General features: G+C 43.2%; 1 protein-coding gene across 3 annotated transcripts in view; it reads left to right on the plus strand.

Annotated features, from left to right (window-relative positions):
• LOC126335001 (exostosin-3-like) overlaps positions 1–7,533 on the plus strand; it is a 269,093-nt gene extending 261,560 nt beyond the window's left edge. For 2 of the 3 annotated variants that reach the window (XM_049997825.1, XM_049997827.1), the window contains one exon: positions 6,180–7,533. In XM_049997825.1, the coding sequence (XP_049853782.1) occupies positions 6,180–6,278 (99 nt within the window). In that variant the 3' untranslated portion in view covers positions 6,279–7,533. The remainder of the gene's footprint in view (positions 1–6,179) is intronic. The other variant, XR_007564797.1, reaches the window with a different exon arrangement.
• Positions 7,534–22,904: the final 15,371 nt, after the last annotated feature.

Raw genomic sequence — 22,904 nt, forward strand, 5'->3', positions numbered from 1 at the left:
TCGTGTGACCTGCCCGCGCAAACTCACCTCCCTAGCGTATCGTAATTTTCCATCAGCATCAATCCGTAAATATAGGTTTTGGTTGTATCTATCAACCATTTGGATTTAGAACATGTTAATGAACTGGTGAGAGAACACGTTACTGACAGAAATATTGACCAGTTCAGCCCTTCCGTAAACCAGTACTGAAACGATTGTTAAAGGCAGGCGTAATTTAATTCCATAGCTTTGGGTGGCTAAGGAGTTCGGTTCAGTACCTACAAACACATAATACATACAACATTTCCCTACACTTCCCACCTGCTGCAACGTTTTCCTACTTAGCTATATCTAAAAAACATTCAGCATTAGGAAGAGAGGAACAGCTAAATTAGCGTTAGTATAGCGCTCTGCAATGAACACTAAAAATTAAATACAACGGACCCAAATCGTGGTGCAGATAACTTTGTATATTACTCTCAAATATGCCAATTTACCTTCACCCAAGATTTTCTTTTATTACGCAAAATTAGTTGAAAACAAGACTGATGCATGTGGACGTATTTATTACGTAGCTTTCTACCTACCATGTTTTAAAAACTGATCGGATGTAATTATTTACCATCATTCATTCTAAATTTAGAATTGACACCAACCATAACTTGCCTTGTTAAATAAACGACATGTTGACACTGTCGATGCACATGACTACGTTTCTCGATGTCGTTGATTAGTAGTAAATCAATTCTTTGCAAAAAGGCAAAGGAGACAGGAGCACAAAGTACTCAAAACATACCAATTATACTGTTCAAAAATTTTTGAATTAAAACAGTTGCACTGAGATGACTGTTTCTCCCTATACAGTGTTAATTACGAACGTACGCAAAAGTTCTTGCCCTGTAGCCGTTGAGCAGTCATTATCTGTGATGATGAATAAGTTACATAAGTTCTTCACGTCTCAGATAGCGTGGGTAGATATATTAGAATGACGCCATCCTGATCGGTTATCCCTCATGAACTGGCGGTACATTAACCTCGCGGCGATATGTTCTTGCATCTACGACAAATACTTTTTAGAGATGACTTTTGATTGCGAAAATTCTTTTCGCACCACTTCTTCACACAATTTTATCAAAATTCAGTCGCACTTTAACGAACATTTTAACTGTGCACTTAACAGCGTCATAGCGTCATCGGCACAGCGGTACTCCACTGCTACAAGCCAGTCTCACTCTGACCAGATTAAGCGCACTAGGCTCCTGCAAAATAACGCGCCAGAGGAAAAGACAACCTAGTTCTCCAGTTTACGTGTATGATTATTGCACAAGTGAATTTCACATGGTAAACTTTACTTAGGAGTCGAATAATCATTTACAATTAACAACATATTTTACATGGTTTATCACTTGTTAACATATACACGTAAATAAACATTCAGGTATTTAAGAACGAAGACAATATCGTACTTGTACAAGGTTCTTTCACAAGTTAGTACAGATTATGATAACATCGACATTTTGTAAGATGTAACATAATCAAGAACATTTTTAAAATTTCATGGTGTACTGATATTTTTTTGCCGCCGGTTCTCTTCTCTTTTGTATCATCATACAGTATGACAACACCTTCGAAACCTCAGAAGCTGACTGTGTTGTTCTTCCAGATGTTACTGTTTGGAAATGCTAGAGACTGGGACTGTTGTTTGTTACCAATTAAGGCATACGGTGGGTCTTCTGTCAATCCTTCTTTCTTTCTGTCCCTTTTCTCCTGTTAAGATTATTCTATTTACATATATCACGTATAACATATTAAAAATAGTATTCTGTATATGTTTGAATCATTAACTTATTCTTGTTTATGTGCTTCTCTCTTTGTGTTTATTCCGTTTCACAGAGTTTATGGCCTTCCAGTGTGACTTTCGTTTGTTTACAGTTGATTTTTTCATATCATTCCTACTCCAGATATTATTTGTAATTTCTTCCATCAGTTTGTTTCCCTGTCTGTTTGTGTATTTCTTGCTATTCACTTAGACATTAATTCCGTGTACAAACAGCGTTCGAAAAGTTTTGTCACTGTCCTCTCTATTTTGTTTTCATTTTTGGCAGGAAGAGAATGAAATTTTTTGAACATTCTTGGAACATTTAGCTATACATTGAGCCTACTCAGTGTAGCCGCCATCAGCTGTGAATCATCTGGCCCAACGTTCTTTCCATGATGCAAATGCACTTTGGTAAAATTCTTGGGATTGACTTTTAAACCATCGCTTGACACAGGGAATAAGGTCTTTTTCAATATCAAATGTTTTACCACGCAGGTGGGCCTTCAGACGACCAAACAGGTAAAAATCAGATGGAGCCAAGTCGGGACTGTAGGGAGGATGAGGAACAATTTTCCAACCCATTTTCCTGATTTTCTCATGCGCCATAAGGGCTGTATGGGGTTTGGCATTGTCATGGTGTAGTCTGATGAGCTGACTCCGATGATGTAGTTTGTGGGTCTTGGTGGCTCGTCGCAGCTTGTCCAATGACAACAGTAACAGTCCCAGTTAACTGTGGAACCAGGTTCCAAAAATTAAATGGAAATAACACCACACTCATCCCAGAAGAAGAAGGCTAACACCTTTCGACCTGCTGTTCGTGAAAGTCTATGTTTCTTCTTCCGAGGGGAACCCGGATAATGCCAATCCATGGATTGAGTTTTGCTCTCAGGTTCGGACAAAAGCAACCATCTTTCATCCTGGGTAATGACGCCGTCAAAACACTGTTTCCACTCTTCAGTAAATGTCTTCATGAGACCCTCGCACATATTCTTCCTTATCGTTTTCATTTCTCTGGTCAATAATCTAGGCACCCAACGTGCACAGATTTTTCTGTACCCTATTGACTGTACCAGTGATACTACACTACCCAGTGACAAACGAGTCATTTCAGCAAGCTGTCGTGTCGTCACATATCTGTTATTTTCGATGATTTCATCAATGGTCTCCAAACTCACATCACTCACTGCCGTCGATGGTCTACCGCATAGTGGACTGTCCAGTAGAGAGAAATTATCTTCTTTAAACCTCTGCAACCACTGCCGGATACTGCTGCGATCCACTGTGCCCTCCCCATAAACAGGGAGCAAATTCCTGTGCATCGATGTGGCAGAGTCATCGCCGGTCTTGAAGAGGAACTCCATCAGCGACTGTTGTCGCAACCTGACATCTACTTCACGGTCCATTATGGCTCACCTGTAAATAAAAGAAAATGCTTTTATACGCCAACTTATAAATAAATGTTCCACGTTTGTTCACAAAAAATTTCATTCTTCTCCTGCATAAAATTTTTAAAAAAATTGGCGACGACTGGGCAAAACATTTTGAACGCCCTTTGTACTGTTATGCCATATTATATACTGTGTGTACTGCTACACTGCAAGAAGAAATTGTAACTGTTTGCATAATTTAATCACAGTATGTATTCTTCCCGATTTTAATAGTATTCAGAACCTTAAGAAGAGTGCATTTGCCACAGCATCTAACATTTAATGTAAGGTCTGGCACCACTATATATTTTTTCTCTGATCATAGTGTTTCAAATTTTTGGTTACGTATGCAGAGAGACTGGATGGTAGACTTCCCTTTCCCTTCAGAAAGGGCATGTCTCAGTCCTGCAGCTAGTGGGACCAACTAGAGACAATACTCATAGCTTTTCGAACAAAACATTCTTTCAGCAGTGACGAAAACAGGGTAAATTGGAATGAAAGGAGGAAAAGAGAAAGGGAAGGATCAGGATGGTGGGATGTGGATGAATAGGTCTCTGAAAGATGTTGAGGGAGTACCACCTGTTACGAGACGGAAGTTCCGTCTCCGATTTTTCATGATTTTTGGTAGGTGAGTCCCGCCTAATCTAAGAAATGAACGCCGCCCCTCCTCCTACACTATTTCCAAACTACATCAATCATCCCCCCCCCTCCTACACTATTTCCAAACTACATCAATCATTTTCTCCTCTCCTCCTCAAGAAGAAATGAGAAATGTATGGTTCTGGGGGCTAAGAGTGCTTTTTTCTGCATTAAGTGCTTCTTTCTGCAATACTGGGTGATGGGATGTAAGTACTCCCCAGCCTTTTGTTTCTTTTTTAGGTTAGATTAGATTTACTTTCATTCCAATTGATCCATAGTGAGGAGGTCCTCCAGGATGTGGAACATGTCAGAAAAACAACAATACATGACAAATATTTACAACTAAAAATTTACATCTAAAACAAATTAGCTAATGTACCATTCCACAGGTCCCAAGTGGAATGATCGTCATTTTTAATGAACACTATATGAAAGTCATTTTACAAATACTAATGCACTCAATTTAAAATAAATTTTTTTTTGTTTATTTGTAAGTTAATAAACATGTAATACAACTACTATAATACTTATTTACAATGAACACATTACTGCACTGAAATTGTGCAGAAGTTATATATATATATATATATATATATATATATATATATATATATATATATATATATATATATATATCAGTTGGTTATGCTGATAAATTCATCAATGGAATAGAAGGAGTTGGCCACCAGTAAATCCTTTAGGCTTCTCTTAAACTGAATAATGCACACACCTTTTTGTACAAGACTAAGTGACTTTAAATCCTTGTGAAGATTATTCTTATTTCTAGTATTGATTCCATGAATTGAGCTGTTGGTTTGAAAAAGTGATATATTTTTAATGACAAATTTCTTTAAGGAATGAATATATTGGGAAGCAGTAGTTAGTATCCCTAGATCCCAAAACAGGCTTCTGCAGGATGTTCTTAAGTTCACACCACAAATAACTCTTACTGCACGTTTTTTGCAGTTCTTAAGTTCACACCACAAATAACTCTTACTGCACGTTTTTGTGCCCGGAAAACTTTAGCTTGGCTTGATGAAGTACCCCAAAAAATAATTCCATATGACATTATGGAATGAAAGTATGCATAGTATGCCAGCTCTTTCATTTTTATATCCCCTATGTCTGACAAAATTTGCATTGTAAACAGAGATTTGTTAAGACACTTCAGCAGTTCTGTGTTGTGCTCCTCCCAGTTCAATTTGTTATCAAGCTGTAATCCCAAGAATTTAACACTGTCCACTTCTTCCATCTTCGTGTCATCGTATGTTAAACATATACTCGTGGCCACACCCCTTACAAGTTCTGAACTGCATGTAGTGTGTTTTTCCAAAGTTTAGTGACAAAGAATTGGCTAGGAACCAGTGATTAATGTCCACAAATATTTTATTAGCTACGCCTGGTTTGCTAAATGAAAATGAAAACGAGGAAAGGAAGCCACTCAGGTAACTAGTAGGTGACTGATGTGTGAGATACAGAAACATGCAACAGTGACAGCACACAAATGCCACTAGCTTCTGAGATCCTCTAGCGTAAGTATGCACTCTCACAGACTCACAACAGACCACACGGACTCACAATGACGTCCACCCGTAGCAGTGCTCTTTTCATTATCTCTCTTATTTTAGTTTAATGGCGATGTGCGTTAGTGAAAGAGCTCTCTGTGTCACAGTGCTATAATTCCAATTGCATAAGATCCGATCCTATATACTTCCTGGGATTTATTCACTCGTTTTTGGCTTTTCTCGCCCCAGAAAATGGTTTCTGCATTTGAAACATATAAAATATTGTCACGGTATGTAATATATGCTAAAATGTAGGACACGCTATAATTGGTTGGGTAAGCCAGTTCGAAGTTCAGAAGGAGGCAAGGGCACATATCTTTCAATGTGATCGTGTCCATCAAAGTTCAGTGAGATTCCCAGCAACCTTTGAATTCAGAAACCTTTATGTTTTATCTCTTTATTTCGTATTTGGAGGGCCTAAGTAATACTCGTGGCCATAAATTCTCACATTTATCTAGATGCAGTAAAACGGGGGGGGGGGGGGGGGGGTGAGGAGGGGGGTCTTGTGATAACACACAGTTGGTATAACCACAATATTGTATAACCACAAAAAATGACATTTTTTGTGTTTTCAGTATTTTTAAACTTTGCTACAAATATTCATTTGTTGTCCAGGATAATGAAATTTTAAGGTCTATCTGTTCACTTAAGGCGGTGTTCACTGTAAGTCATCAAACACTTTATACTTTTTTTTCTTTCTTTTTCTGAGGCTTGTCCAGTTGAAGTAACTTCATGAATGTTTTCTTTCAGGTGTTTGGCTATATGCCACTCGTTTCTACACAATTAAGGGCTGACTCAGTTTTATTCCAGACAAAAGTTCCTCAGGGTGTATGCTTCAATTCCATTTAAAATCCAAAATGTGCTTGGAGCCCGAACCATTCACAGTCAGTGAGCGTGGACTTTGAGGCAACAGCTGACTAATGTTGATGCTCAAATGAAATGGCGGTACGGCACTGTCAGACAGTGGACAGCATCTGGTGTTGTTCGGACACCTTTTGCAAGTCTCCTGTATTCGACGCCACTTCGATGACTTGCGCCTCGGTTAAGATGATGAAATGATGGTGAGGATAAACTCTCCGACCTGACTGAGAATTGAACTTGGAACCCACTGATCTGAAGGCAGCAACTCTAACTACTAGCCCACGTGCTGCAGACATTCCCGACATTGTCTCAGAGTGAGAGAAGAGACGTAAAGGAAATAAGTGCACCATTCTTCGTCACAGCGATGGCTGTGGCTTCATATATCCCAAAGAGGATAACTTCACTTCATATAATCAATATTATTATTGAAACAATGAAGCTGTACTATTAATAAATTGCAGCTCAGTTCTGTGAGGAATTAAATAAGACGCATAAGTACTCAAATAACAATTCCTCATTGGTGCATACTGTAGTTCAGTTTTTATGTTTGTTAATATTTTGTACTTGTATATGTTTAAAAGTGCGTATTTCCTGCATCCTGTGCCCGTACCTACAATTTTTCCCTAAGAATCTGTGTATAGATGTGAGTGTTTTGCATATATGAAGACAATGTCATTCACAATTTTTCCTTATATACGAACATGATATTAGTATAAGGAAATCAAGATGAAACAGTGTAACACTTTTTCAAAATTTTATATTTATCGAAGTCGTCCAAGTTTTTTACTTCCATGTACAGCCTTTTTATGTTTAAGAGCGGCTACGTGCATATAGATGGTAATAGACTAAATAGTTTTCATTACTTATGTGCTTAAAATATAACAAAAGACCTGTCAATGTGTTTGTATTATATAAAACGATATGTAAAATTATCATTAGAAGTAGTATACTTCTCTTTTTTTTTCAGATAATATTGATTTGAATAGCTTGAAATCTGGCAACACAAGCACCAATGAATATGTCATTCTGTGTCATTTTTGAGCACTGGTTATTCTTCCAAGTCAGTAATTTAATAGAGAACTAAAGTGTACAGAGGAAGTTTCGTGTATTTATCGGTTTTGAATAACAATACTACTTTATTACATTCCTTATTCACAATTTGTTTAAAGTTTTGGAAAAATAATTAGTACTGCCATTTTCATATAAAACATTCCTGCATGAAGAAAATATATGCTTTTCTGGTATAAAGAGGAACACCAATAGTCAACTTATCATCCAACATCACCTTTGCTTTTATGCTCCTTGACTGTTCCATCTTTCGCTTCATCATTACAACTAAAAGTGTCGGCATTCAGCACAAAATGGGCATGGCAGTCCTACACATCTTGTAATGGCAGTAAGTAACTGTTTAGTGGCTCGAATACTTGGGTATCACAGAGGTGGAACGAATTCAATTGTTCTTACTGGAATGGAATTTTTTACCAACACATGGCACCAAGTTTTGGAAATTAGAACTTGTATTCTTCATCCTCCTACAATTGCAGCTATTGCTGACCATCCTTCAATTGATCATGCTAAACAGAAACAAACACACGACGAAATCAGTCAGGATCGGAATAAAAACAGAAAAGAAGCTGCCCCAAATTTGTAATGCTCGCGTATAACGCTATGCTGCTTGATGCGTCCGCAGCGCTGGAAGAGCACCACTAGCCCTGTAGATTACAGTGTCGGGCTAATAACATACAAATTGTGGGTCCCACTCCTTCAAGGGCGACTGCAAATTTTCTATTCGAAAAGGAAAGGCTGACCGACTGGCAGTAGTGGTAGCCAAGATATCATCCTTTGGTGTGGAGGATAAAAGAGGGTCCGAGGCCAACTTGTAACGACAGGCTTCAGCATTCACTCGCTTACTGCCATTTCTTGTTGAAGCCACCAGATCTCATCAGCTCACCAAACATAAGCAAAGTGGGGTGTTGGTCAGTACTCGAGTGGGTGACCGCCTCGGAATGCAGGGTTCCGTAGGCGTTTCAGACTTTCCCTTCGTCTGCAACGCTGCAGCACTTTCCAGTCAAGGGCACTGGCAACAAATCTGCCTCTCGTTGCACTCGTATGTCGACTCACAAAGCCTCAGGCCGGTTTGCAGGGCGTCAGTTCTCGCTTCGGCCAGGATCAAGTGAAGGCTGGGGACACGTTACAGGCTGGCCTACACGGCGAAAGGAGCAAAAGGAAAATTAAGTTTAAGGACATGTGGGAGATACACGCATGAGGAGATGTAGTGCAAGGATGTGGTGGCCATGAATCGAGCCCTCTCAGCTGCTTTGGAGGCTGACCATTGCACCACCACCGCACAGCTATTTTCGGCCAAGTCGCGCTGTGTCTGCTTCCCGCCTGCCCACCGCGGATCATGTTGGCGAGCACATCCCAACGCATTTAGACAGCGTCTTCACGCACATTTCTCGTCCCTTGACACGAGTCGTCACTGGCTCCACGAACAGGATAACTCTGAGGGTCGCGTTTCGGCGACATCAAGAAGCACAGAGGAGGGGGATTATAACCGAGCCTCGGTGGTTCAGTGGTGGAAGGCTTGACTGCCACGTGCGGGAACCTGTGTTCGATTGCTGGCTGATTCATCAATTTGTTTTCCTCGCGACAGAGTGCTGCTTGTCCTGCATGAGCCACAAAAACGAATAGCGGGATTCCCTGAGGGAAGATGCGAAAATGCAGCACCCGTGATTCCCACTTGGACACTCGCCTGCTGCTCTACAGCCCGTCGGCGGCCTGTCCTCATAAGTCGCTGTGTCTGGGTGCTTCCAGGACGCGGTTCTTATACGACAAGAAGGGCTGCCTTCCTTTGCAACAGCTGGAGCTGCACTTCAATCTGCCCAGGCTGGAATGCACGTGTTGCAACAGAACAGATTATTCTTCAAGCATAAACCCTGTAATGTAAGGTGTCCTTCAAGTTTCCTGATTTACTGGCTCTCAGCATCAGTAGCGTAATAGGCAGTACGCCTGTCTCATAATCTTAAAGTCTTGAGTCCGATCATTACCTCGAGTAATTTTTTTGTTGAAAATCGCGCCTGAATTCCACCTGTGGCTGTTTCCAGGGAAAGAGCTTATTTATACTTCTTAACGACAAGGTTTCTGCACCTCAGCGTTGAAAATATTTGCTTCCAGTTATTATTAATTACAAAATGGCTTTCTCTGCTCTCCAACTGCAGCTTGTGGCCAAAAGCACAGCTCTGTGAACTTTGAGATGCGCGCCTTATTAGTCAGTAAGTACAAAAATGCCCGCAAAGCTTGAGATTAGCCAGTATTGTAGAGGATAGGGGTTAGTTTTAGGAAATATGGTGCGAAATTGTGATTTAGCGTGTTCCACGGCGCCAGCCTCACGGCAGACAGCGGACGAAAGCTGGCCAGCACATTATGTAGGTGACACAGATTTGCAACGAGCGTCGGTATGTGTGTACGTGCACGGCAGCCACCAACAGCCAGAACGCAGCATTATCAGAATTACGCAGGCGTGGGCCGCGTGTGACGTGGTTGCGTTAGCCAACTCATCGAGAACCTTCTAATAAACACGCCGCCGCTTAAACGGCGGATTCAGCAGCGGTATGCACTATTTAAGGGAATCAGATGTGGGCGTAGGCATTCGGTTCGACCGATTCCGCGTTCGATCACTGTCACGTTGTCATCAATGACGCTGTCCCCAACGACTGGCCGGCGGAGGGCGTTGCCCGCTGCTGCACCGGCGACTCCTGGCGTCGTCACGAGCCGCCGCGTCTGCAGGAGGAGCGCTAGGCCTGCACTCAGGTTGCTAACACCCTACCGCCTTCACAGCCACTGACCGAGTGCGGCGTTGCGTTCCCCGTTGCCGCGTTCATCAGCACATCTCCACCACGACACAAGCGGTGGGGCTGAGCTACCGGAGAATGTCTTGGAAGAACGAACTATAGACAGGAAGATTGCTAAAAACAGCCACCTTCTTCTACCCAGCCACGCCCTACAACCCCGACAACGTCACCCACTCTGGTCATCCAATTACAAGTGGTGTCAGTCGGGCAACCTGCGCACCACACACTCCTGTTACAATTGGTGACAGTAGTGGTCTTCTCCCTGGATATGGAGGAAATTGTGGCTGGTAATCGACGAGGATATGTCGCACCTGAGAAGGGCAACAATGGATCAGCAACTCCTGCAACATGTCAATATGTGCCAATTTCTCGTTTCGTGGGTTGTATGAACCTGTAGTATAGCCCATCTTCCCTCGCTGTTCTTCTTTCTGGACTTACTGTAGTCTTCATTCGATGGCTGGTAGTGATGGAGCAGTCTGTGTCAGCCGAGGTGACTATTCAGCAGCTAATTGAGCGAGTGTCAGAATTAGAGGTAGAGCTTGCTCGGTCTAAAGAAGCGAGGAAGGAACGGTTTCCTGTTAATGCAGTAATTCTTGTTACTAATGCCACGTCTTTGATCACCCCTTTCTCGGGAAAAGCTGGGGAGGATGTTATGATTTTTTCTGAGAATCGGCCGTTAAATCCAAAAATTTGGGTGCAGAAACACTTTTGCATGTGGCTAAGTTGAAAGTAACTGGAGATGCCAGAGCGTACGTTACATGCCGTGAAGAATTAAGGAATGTTCGGACATCTGAAGTATTCACAAAAGGGTTGCTGGAAATATATCGGAGGAAAAATACGTCTATATATTATCGGGAACAAGAGAATAGAATCAATCAATGGAATGGCGAATCAATAGAAGCTTTTGTAGATCGAATTCGAAAAATTAATGTTCATACCTATGAGCCAACGGATTCCGATAGGGTTAATAAAGCCATTTTGCAGGAAGCTGAGCAGTGGCCCTAGACGCATTTTTGCGGGGAATACAACCCGGAACCTTCCCCAAGATTGGGATGGAATTCCTTAAGACTCACAATGAAGCATTCGGAATCACTGTGGCGTTAGAGGATGTTGAAGCAGTAAAAAAATACGAGGGACAGGAAAGCACTGATTAATGCAGAAATAAAATGTTTCAGATGTTGTCAGATGGGACACATTAGACGCGATTGGAAGGAAGTGCAGTGCAAGAAATGCAGACGTTGGGGTCATGTGGAGCGTAATTGCAATGGGTCCTGGCTGAATCATGATAGGAAACCGCAAGGTGGGCCTCACCCCCATCGGTTAAACGGGGCAGGGGGTGGTGTGTCCACTGTGCAGAATCAATGGCAGACCTTTTTCTGGCATTGCTTGGTGAGGGGCAGACCGTAACAATTTTTATTGGATACCGGTTCTCAGGTATCCGTGGGGAGTAGCAACGTACTCGGTAGAGTAGAATTAAAACCACCACGCTGGGCGTTAAATGGTGTGGGTGGGGGACAATTGAAGTCACTCGGATCAGCGGTGTTAAACTACCGAGTGGAAATGAGGCGCTCAGTCCGGAACCGCGGGACTGCTACGGTCGCAGGTTCGAATCCTGCCTCGGGCATGGATGTGTGTGAAGTCCTTAGGTTAGTTAGGTTTAAGTAGTTCTAAGTTCTAGGGGACTGATGACCACAGAAGTTAAGTCCCATGGTGCTCAGAGCCATTTGAACCATTTTTTGGAAATGAGGAACTTCCAGGTGAAGGTAGAAGTTCTTCCAGTTGTTGGCAGCAGCTATGATGTCATACTCGGATTGAATTTCCTGGTTGCGCATCACGCAAAATTTAACCTGGAACGGCGTATAGTAGAACTGGACGGAATGCAATTTCGCCTAGGTTCTGCGTACGAAAAACCGTTGCTGTCGCAAGGAACCGCCCAGACGGCGGGTGGGCCACCTAATCTGTGTACAAGGTCCCTTAGGGTTAACTCGCGGGATACTATACCGAAGGGTACAGGGAAAATAATCTGGCAGACGTTGGAGCTAGCGTGCCGGTAAATTCGTTGTGTGTCGTTGAACTTTTGTCTGGCAATGAGGCGCTGAATAAAATAAAGTGTTTTACGCGCCGTAGCGTGTCCTACGTGCGGGAGATAGAAGGAAAAAAGGTTGCACCTGTCAGTATCGATAATTTTGGCCTCGAAGAGGTGCAGTTAGCACGGGGTACCGTAATAGCGAATCTGGAGATCACAGGGGAAGATGAACTGGACAAGGATTTTGCAGCGGATTACACAATTCCGGCAGAGTCTGTCAGCTGGTCCGCACTGATTGGTGAAGTTGCACATTTAGAAGGGCAAGACAGAGAAGCCATGGAGAATCTTTTGACGGAATATAAAGAGTTATTTAATTCTCATAGTCCACTGCCCGCCACAGTGTTAGTTCAACATTACATCCCCACTGGGAATGGAGCACCGGTGTATAACCGTCTATATCGTGTTCCAAAGAGTTTACAGCCTGTCATGGAAGAATTTATTAATCAACAGCTTGAGGACAGGATAATAGTAACCAGTAGTAGTCCCTGGTCTGCTCCTGTCGTAATAGTGGGTAAAAAAATCACCTACTGGTGAAAAGGTATATCGTTTTTGTTGTGATTATCGTTTCCTGAAAGAAAAAACTATATCGGATGCCGCCTGCGCAGCCGCTGGCCGAGGGCGTCGTCGCGTTCCCTGGGGCTGCGTGCATCAGCACGTCTACACCACGACACGAGTGGTGGGGCTGAGATACCGGAAAAGGTATTGGAAGTACCAACAATAAAGAGGAAGACTGCTAAAAGCACCCACCTTCTTCTACCCAGCCACGCCCTACAACCCCTACACGTCACCCGCTCCGGTCATCCTATTACAGTATATACGACGTTATAGGTACTGGTTTCTAACCTCATTGGGAAATAGGTGGGAAGGACAGGCGCGTGATGAATTTAGTGCCAGGACTGAAATAAAGTGAAAGAGTCGCTGGGTCGCTTGGGACTGCTACTATGGAAATGTTCTCTGGCCACACGCAGAGTGCAACGTGGTTCTACCGCAGCTCAGGAGCAGTTAGTTTGCAGAGGTGTGTTACCTGAGTAGGTTTGGTTAGGTTTTTGCAGTCAAGGTTGGTTTGTCGCAGCAGTCGGTCGTTTGTCTCAAATAGGAACGTGAGAGCCGTTTGAAGTGTCACACTGTGGGGGACTCCAACAATCCAAAGCAGAGCACATTTCACTCATAAATTTCACTTACGATAGTTTGAGTCACAAATCGGAAAGTAAAGCTTTTTATCACTGCGCCATAAACAAACAAGTTGAAAGGAGAGTTGGAAATAGGCCCTCTATTGGAAATTTGTAAACGCAACAAAATATTCTCTTTCAGGTATTACATTTAATTACTTTTTGATAACTACTTTGAATAAGAATTACTGTCCGGAGGCCAGTCTATTAGTAAAGAAATTAGTAAAGACATCCAATGAAAATTTAAGTGTGTTCAACGAAATACTGGCTTCCTTGCTTAAAGCCGGCCGACGTGGCCGAGCGGTTCTAGACGCTTCAGTCTGGAACCGCACGGCCGCTACGGCCGCAGGTTCGAATCCTGCCTTGGGCATGGATGTGTGTGATGTCCTTAGGTTAGTTAGGTTTAAGTAGTTCTAAGTTCTAGGGGACTGATGACCTCAGATGTTAAATCCCATAGTGCTGACAGCCATTTTAACCATTTTCTTTGCATATAAGGAAAAGCCTGAATTACACTGGCAAAACTAAAGTCCGCACTTAAACTGCCTTTGTAAACTTAAAGTTCGCTGCGACAGCCTGAGACAAGTCCGCCGATCAGTTCGGCCAGAATGAGACAGCGGAATCTTAGTGTGGGTGTTGACCAACAGGCAGCCTGACAAGAAGGTCTGCCTTAGCACGCTGAGCTGTGACCTGAAACTAAATGTCGTAGGTGTATCTGGAAAGAAAGGGAGCCCACTACTGGATCAAGTGAGCCGTCATTGAGGGAATGGGCGCGGTGGAATTCAGTAAGTGCAGGAACACCATGTGGTCCTTGAACAGTGTGAACTGTAGGTCGCACACATAGCTGTGGACCTATTTGACACCGAAGATAATAGCCAATGCTTCCTTCTGGAGTTGGGTGTAGTTCCATTGAGCCGATGGCAAAGCTTTAGACACGGAAGCAATAGGCCTCTCCACTGTGTCAGTCACGTGTGAGAGTACTACCCACACGCTGTAGTCTCATGCACCGGCAGCAAGAATCAGAGGCTTCGAGGAATCTTAGGTGACAAGGCAGGTGGGGCAGAAGAGGGCCAGTTGTAGATATTGAAATGGTTTGTCACACTGGGATCTCCATCTCCACTGTACATTTCTACGAAGGAGATGTTAAAATGGTTCTGCCAATATCGTCGCATGGAGAAGAAAACGGGGCGAAAAGCTTAAATGTCCTGTGAAATCTTTCGGTTGAAACCTGTCTTTTGGCGTGGGCAGACGCTCGACAGCATCGACATACTGCGGTGTGGCTCGAATTCTCGATGCACTGAATATGTGGTTAAAGTATCCGACATGTTGCAGGGAAAAGTCACTTGTCATTGTTACGATGGAATTCATCACAGACAAATGCTGCAAAATGTGCGTCCAAGTTCCTTGGCTGAAACTTCAGCTGAGTGACCTGCTACCAAAATTCATCGAAATAACTGACGGTGACTGGGACACACCATATCAACAGCTGCAAGTATCTTTGAAAAATATCTGGGACCCTAAAAATGCCAAAGGGAAGTCTGTTTTATTGGTTGTGTGCGAAAGGTGTGTTGGTCACCAGGATGTCACAGGATTCAGTGTCCAACCGTAACTTGTGGTAGGCGCCTTGGCGGACACTTTGCTGTCATCTACTTTACCAAGAATATCTCCCAGTTTGGGAACAGGATATGAATCGACGACTGGCTGTGAGTTGCCGTAGCGCTTACGTTTCCACAAATGTGCAACACCCCATTCGCATTCTTGATGTCAACGATGAGCGTAGCCCAGCAGCTGACGGATACCAGTGTCAGAACTCTGTCGTCCTGCAGATGGTGTAATTCCACACATTGTTTATCAAAGTGCGAAAGTGACGGTTTGGACTTTGATACAATTGAGCACAGCCGAAGTAAGGAGAGTCACATGGGCCACAATGTCGGAGAAGCCCTAGAAGGGTGATGAAAAACCAGCTGGGTACTTGGAGAGAAGACTGGCCTCAAATGAACCCTCGTAGTTGGAACTGTCAGTGGCTTCTGCATCATGAATTTGAAACCCCAAAGCGTCTGAAAGGTCCAGGGCCCCCAGATTTCTAGCACCTGGTACTGTAACAACAAATATGTGGCCCGTGAGGAGACGTGGAGCAATTTTGCAATGAGGCCATGAAAGTTCCCTTGAGAGAGATCAAATCATTGCTTAAACCGCGTAACGAAGTATCAGAATATTATATGGTAGGTAACAAATCCATTGGTATGTCGGCGAGTCAGTAATAGTAATAGGTGATCTGACGTCTATTCGAAGCTCAACTGGGATACCATCCATGTGGACAGAAATAAACATTATTTCGTTGAAAGTTGAAGAATAGATTCGAGAAAAGCAACATACAGAGAACATAAACCTGTGTCCACTAGCCCTGTATAAGAGAGCTCCATGTATGTAGAGTCGACTTGCCTGCTGTTGAAGAAAGTCACACATCTGCCTTATGACCGATTTTAACACATACACTGCACTTTTCTTTGCAACAGTGGAATTGTTGTCGTTGGTGGCTAATAAAACATAATGAACAGGAAGCGAGGGGACAGAAACGATGTCGGTCGTGATGTTGAGCTGGTTTGTGTTGGAATTTGCTGGTATGCGCTGCCCTTGGTGAGGTATGATGCAAAAACCAATGAGGGGCCCTGCAGAGCTGCCAAAGATCGAAGAGACTACTCAAAGGTATATGTGATGGCTAAAAACGCCTCCAGGGAGGGATCTTTCAGCCTCAGTAGATCATGGCTCGAAAGCTCATCAGGGGAATGGGCCAGCACACTGCCTTATATCCAACGCTGAAGACTAGGCGTGTTTATTGCATGTCAGAGCAATCGAAACGACAATCAGATGATATGAATTGCAGTCTGGAACCGCGCGACCGCTACGGTCACAGGTTCGAATCCTGCCTCGGGCATGGTTTAAGTAGTTCTAATTTCTAGTGGCTGATGAGCTCAGAAGTTAGGTCCCATGGTGCTCAGAGCCATTTGAACCACTGATATTAATTGGAGTCTGGAAATCCATTTTCTGTAGGATATCGAGGAAAATTTGCGCCAGTTAAAAACTTTTGTGGCGTGCTCTCGCCACGTGATCCGGAGAATCAGAGTCAGGCAAACTAGACTTCAACGTAACACAACAGAGGTTTTGAGGTGCCGCGTTAGGGTGCAGTTGTTGGATCAGTTGGTACACAGACTGGCCTGCATTAGCGGGGAGGAAGTTCCATTCGTGCGATGTAGGACGACTATGGCTCTACCTTCCTGTCGACCTGTTCGAAGGGTTGGCAGCGTCGGCCAGGTGTTGCGGACGGATGTGTCGATCTGGGCAAGGTGTCGTGCAAACTGCAGTCCCGACTGCACGGTAGCTGTCAACCGATCGACCAAAAGTTCATTTGGGTGCTGCATCATTTGGAGAAGTGTTATCACAGGGTGAGTCTAATCCATTGGATGAGAGCCTGTAGCCATCGATCTAAAAGCAAACATACAACTCCATTACATGCAACAGTTGCACAGAATTCTCTTCAGTTCGTCGTCGACAGCTGAAGTGTCCGTCAGCGGCGGCACTACGACGAGAAAACACGAATATCCAAAATGAAACATATTTTATTCGTAAGTTTGAGTTCTGAAAGTCTGAGGTAGGAATTAGTAAGTTAAGGTTTACCACTGCACAAAAAACAAACAAGCTGACGATGGATTTGACAAACGTTCCTCTTCTGTAAATTTGTAAACGAAACAAAGTAGTCTTTCCAGTCCAGCAGTTAATTAATTTTTGGTAATTGCTTTGAATTCTAATCACTGTCTGGTGGGCAGTCTATTAATAAAGATGTCCAATATAAAACTTAAATCTGCCCATTCCTAGGCGTATAAGAAGAAGTCTTAATTACGCTTGCAAAAAGTGAAGTCTGCACGTGAAGTGCCTTTGTTCAGTTAAAGTTCGCTACTACAGCCTGACGTAAGTTGGCCGACCAGTTTCGCCAAAACTGGACAGCAGAACGGCGTCTTGGCAGAGTGGGCTGATGAGGAGCAGTCAGCGTGGCGCCTGGCGGCAGGGAGCCGACAGACAGCGGCTGTGATGGCAGATGGCAGGTGGTGAGCGCGCGGGCCGAAGTGGCCGCCTGGCGCTGGCGACGGCCGTTCAACTGCGTAGAAACTGGCCCCTGCAGGGCTCGAGTGATGGGCCATCCAAATCCTAATTCGGCGGTGCGGGGTTGCCACATAGTCATGACACTCCACCGTTCGTTAGTTGTATTTTGCACCTGTAGTGATGGTTAGTGACTGATTTTGAGATGGGGAATTGAAGTTCAGTTTTACTTTCAAAGTTTAGCAAACAAAACATTACGAAATTGGATTTCCAAGTAACGGAAGAACAAATGTTTGGGATGGCATACTACTTCATGAAAAACGATACACGCTCAAATTGAAAAATGGCGAAATGAGCCAAGGAATGGAAACTGCGAGTGGAGATGCACTGTGCTGTGTTAGGGTACAGTGTGGTGAAACTGCATGTCTTGATGTTTTAAAGTGATATGCTAAATAGGACCTTTCCCAGTCTGGTACTTTTCGTGCAGTATCCGCTGACTGAGGGGACGGTAACTTGCTTCATAAGGTCGATAATTGTGTCAAAAGCGTGGAAATTGACCTACAGTGCCACACACCACCTTTCATCACTCTGCCTGGCTCTAAAAGTCTTGTGGTTTATGAGGAGCAACCAAATACGAAATAATGGAAGAAAAAGAAGCAAAAATTGCACTCATGGCAAATGGAAAAAAATGCTGTACAATTCCAAGGCAAGAAGAACACAACATGGTTTGAAGGCCTCTGCTACAAGTTTCATAGCGTTCAGTTTCTTCCATTATGAAGGTGTCTTCTTAATGAGCCTTAACAATATCAGACAATGTATTATAAAAAGTACAGAAGTAGGAAATAGAGCCTATTATACAAATCTACAGGTATCTAACAGTTATCTAATTACAAGGACAACCAAATTACCAGCATACTATTCCCTTGTGCCACCAGTACTTACATGTGAATTTGAAACGTGGACGATTAGAGGAGCAGAAATGGACAGCCTAAGGGCATTTGAAAGGAAAAATCTGTGAAAAAATTATGACCCCTCAGACTTGCTTTGAGAGTAAACCCCAATCATGAAGTGTGGGGAAAATAAAAGAGGTCCAGAGAGCACAGTTCCAGGATACAGAAGAACACAGCAGAGGAAAGGAAAACTAGTACCAAATTGACTACACCAGATGTTGAAAGTGACCAACATTCATTCCCAGCTACTTTTGTGCCCTGGTCAGCAACTTGCTGAAGACAGATACAAGCTGGACTGCTGGAATTGCTGCAGTCTCATCCGAAATGTTCTGCTGCAGTTCCTGAAGACTATGAGGGTTGTTGTGATAGACCTTAGACTTGAGGGCTCATCACACAAGGTAATCGCACACTGGCAGACCAGATGACCTTTTTGGCCAGCTAGGGCCTTGACCAGGCTGACCGCTGCTACCAATTCTGGCAGGTGTGAAGACTGTGTAAATCTGTTCCAAGATTTAGCCGGCTGTATGGGCATCTGCTCCGTACCGTTGGAAGCAACTGTATGTCTTTTCCTCCTCTGTTAATGCTGCCACAAATGGTTTATAAATGTTGGTGATACAACGCACTGAAGTCAGCATCCGATCACAGAAGATGGGACCAACACTGCGGTGTGCAGACACTGCACACCAAACCGCAACCTTCTGATCATGCAACGGTCTTTCGTCGAAGTTATGCAGAATCTCTACTACTCAGAACCTGTGACTCTGTGAGTTGACTTAACCACTAATGTGAAACCAGGCTTCACCAGACATGAAGAACACATCCATGTCCAAACCATTCATTGTCATCTCAGTGAACAGTCACTCACTAAGTTGGAGGCGCTGAGAAGCATCTGCTGGTTTTAGTGTAAGAACAACAGACGCTTGGTAGGGATGCGTATGCAGATCCAGGGTGCAGTATTCGTCAGAGTGACCGATTTGATATGCCTGTCTCGCGCTACAGGTGTTGAGTTGATCTGGTAGGTCTCCGAAACCTTTACTGGTCAACTTCTGCCACATTAGAAAGTGTGCTGACACGTTTGCGCATGTTTTCTGTCATGTTCAAAACGGATACTCTCTGATGCCATTTTCGGACTAAGCGTTGCATGAGACTCTTTGGTGGCACTATAACGCCATTAAACGTGTCAGCAAACAACTACAACACCGTTTCCAGACTTTGTTGTCACGTAACTTCCCACAACGAACTACCGCTGCTCCACTGTGAGTACTATCGTCTCCTTTGCACTGCTCCACTCACGCTGAAACAGCTCTCACTACGCTCTGAACCGTTGTGTATCACCTGGTGGGCGTACACGTCGTGTGCGTGTCACGGGGTTTCGTTACATTAATACATTCACGTCCAGTCGTATCCACTCGTTCGGGCTACTTTCGTTTCCAGACCCTGTACGAGCGCCAACGGAATGGAAAGAAACAGGGCTGCAGTGCCAAGGAAAGAGAATAAGAGGACGAACGGCGTAAGTGTTCCGCTAGTAACTTGCTCCGGAGCCTCAGGGCGGGGTAACCTTTCAGGCGACCAGCCTAGCCGGTATATCCAACATGTCCAAATTCTTATTCCATAAGAACACTGACGTGCAAATATCTAATGTCCATGCAGACAATGACAGGAATGCGGAATCTCGTGTCGTTTCTGAACCCGATATTGTTGCAGATAATATTTCTGTAGTGATAATGTGAAAGAACCTCTCGAAGAGAAGGAGGTCGCTGATGTGGAGTACCTCGCAGTAGGTGGCAGCACAATGCACCTAATACGAAAAACGTATATTTTTGGGGGTGTCCTGATACTTTTGATCACATAGTGTACTTATACCTCCTCGCTACGTTTCCTTAATTGCTATCTACCTCATATAATTACTGCTATTGAATTTTACCTCATTTTGATATCGCATTGCATTCAGTTCCTGCCAAATATGTACTCACTTCTGATCTCGAATGTGATACCGATTCTTCCCCAAAACTTTACTGCTATTAGCTTTTTCTTCCTCAGCACTAAATAACTCTTTTAGTCCCATTTCCTCGTCATCTAATACACCTTTCCCATATATTTCTCTGCCTTTACTGTTACTCTGCTTCTAATTTCTCTCTACTTTCTTGTCCTCGTTTACAGTCTCCATTACCTTAATTTCAGCCCTGCCGTCTAATTCCTTATAATCCCTCATATTCATTGTCCACTTTGCCCTTTCGCACGTCAATTTATTCTAACATCTCCGGACCCGAGATGCGGGAAAATCAAGTTTTCCGCTCTGTTGTCGAGGCTGTAATGTCCTTAAAGCCTTTGCATCCTGTACCGATTTGTAAAATTTTCTACCATGTCATTCAAACATTGAGAATTGTTTCCATAATTATTGCTTTTCCTGTGAAATTGACAGAATTGATCCCTTTCGTGCTGGTTAAAGTCTCCGGTGTAGTTCCCACTTCCTTGCCTGTAGTTTAAATCTGAGCGTTTGTTCCAGTTTTTCTACAAAATCCAAGATTTTGTCTGTGTTGGGCTCTGGGCTGTAGGTCCCACTTCAATAGTTTTGTCAGTCTTCGCTTGAGCATTGTAATTTGATTTGTCGAGTTACGTGCACTACTTTAGCCTCGCCAATACAAAACTCTCTCATCGTCATACTCCATGTCTATAAACCGGGCCGTTCAGGAAATCGTTTTGGAGTCTTCTCTGTTTCGCCTCACTCCATATTTTATTTACAAAACATATTACAAATTCTTCGTAGCTGCCGAAAGAATCATTGAACAAATTTGTCCATAACTGCGCGTCTCCTTGTAACAGTCTCTTCACTAGTTTCATTTTTGTCGCATCAGACAAGCCTGGTGTGAAACTGTTTCTATATGAGGCAGGAAAAATCTATCGTATGGTACTTTCCATTGCTAGAAAACTGAATTCCCAGTCATACCCAAAGTACATTTATTACGGTGGCGGATGGGTCTGTCGCTAATGTGTCTAATAACGGGCTCATCGCCTCAAAACTCCGCTGATTTTTTTCGATGAGCCTTTCGCAGTCTACAGTTTTTTCAGACACATTCTGGAGTGGAGTTCGTGTTTCTCCCACAACTGCCTTCTCCCCCAGCAAACAATTATCTACACCACTCCTCATTTCACCAAGCACGTTTTCCATCTGTACATCCACTCATTTTTTTGACGTCCTTTAGGTACTTCCTCAACCACACAGTCTAGTCTACTTCATCAGTAATTTTGCCAATTTCGGCTCTAAAGTCAATTAATTTCCCCTCATCCATATCCTCTGTATCTGTTTTAATTTTCCGTACTTCAGCTTTTATCTCGCTTTTTAATCTTCCTTCTTTGAATTTAGTTCAGTCCTAACAGTTGAGATTTCAGGTTTAACAGTAGAAAATTTCATTTGAAAGACCTGTTTTCATTCCCCCAATTATAAGCTGAAAATCCCCCACCATCTGCAGCATCTTCGTAATTGTATCTTCCGAAACTAAACTTTCCATCCCTACCTTTTGGCTATCTCCCTGAGACTACCGTTACCGAACGAAAGTAATACTGGTTAGTAGGAGACAGTGCACAACATACCCTTCTGATGGATGAACCTATTCTAAACCAAAACTAAATACTGCTAACAATTCTAAAATGGGTGGAATTTAGTGCAATCGCTCACGAACCACACTGAGGGAGGAAGGGTACCACGTAATATTTAACACAAATAATACTGATTGGCAAAAATGGATACTTAAACGGTCCTTAGCCAACTAGGGCAATGAATATCCAGAATCCTAAGAAACGTAATGACAAGGAAATTTAAACAAATAATCACTGGCGTGATAGCAAAAGGATATCACACTTTTCCACGACACAACAATAAACGAACCTGAAAGCATTTAGTTTGCACTTACTTATTCTGAAGTATTAAATTTCGAAAGTACATCTACATCTTCCTCTACAACGACACTTTAAGTGTCTGGTAGAGGGTTCATCGAACCACCTTGATAATAATTCTCTATTATTCCAATCTCGAAAAGCGCACGGAAAAAAACCAATATCTGCATTTTTCTGTATGAGCTATGATTTGCCTTATTTTATTATGATGACCGTTTACCCCTACGTAAGTCGGTATCAACAAAATATTTTTGAATTAGGGGGAGAAAATTGGAGCTCGAAATTTCGTGAGAACATTCTACCGCAACGAAAAACGCCTTTGTTTTAGTGACGTCCAGCTAAAACCCTGCATTATGTTAGTGACACTCTCTCCCCTATTTCGCGACAATATACAACGTGCTGCTGTTCTTTGAACTTTCTTGATGTACTCCGTTAACCCTATATAGTAAATACCCTACCTCGTGCAGCAGTACTCAAAAGAACGGACAAGCCTAGTGTAGGCGGTTCATGTTATATTTTCTAACACTAAGTGTTTTACCAATAAAACGCAGTCTCTGGTTTGCCTTCCCCAC

The sequence above is a fragment of the Schistocerca gregaria genome, chromosome 2, assembly GCF_023897955.1.
Source record: "Schistocerca gregaria isolate iqSchGreg1 chromosome 2, iqSchGreg1.2, whole genome shotgun sequence".
NCBI lineage: Eukaryota > Metazoa > Arthropoda > Insecta > Orthoptera > Acrididae > Schistocerca > Schistocerca gregaria.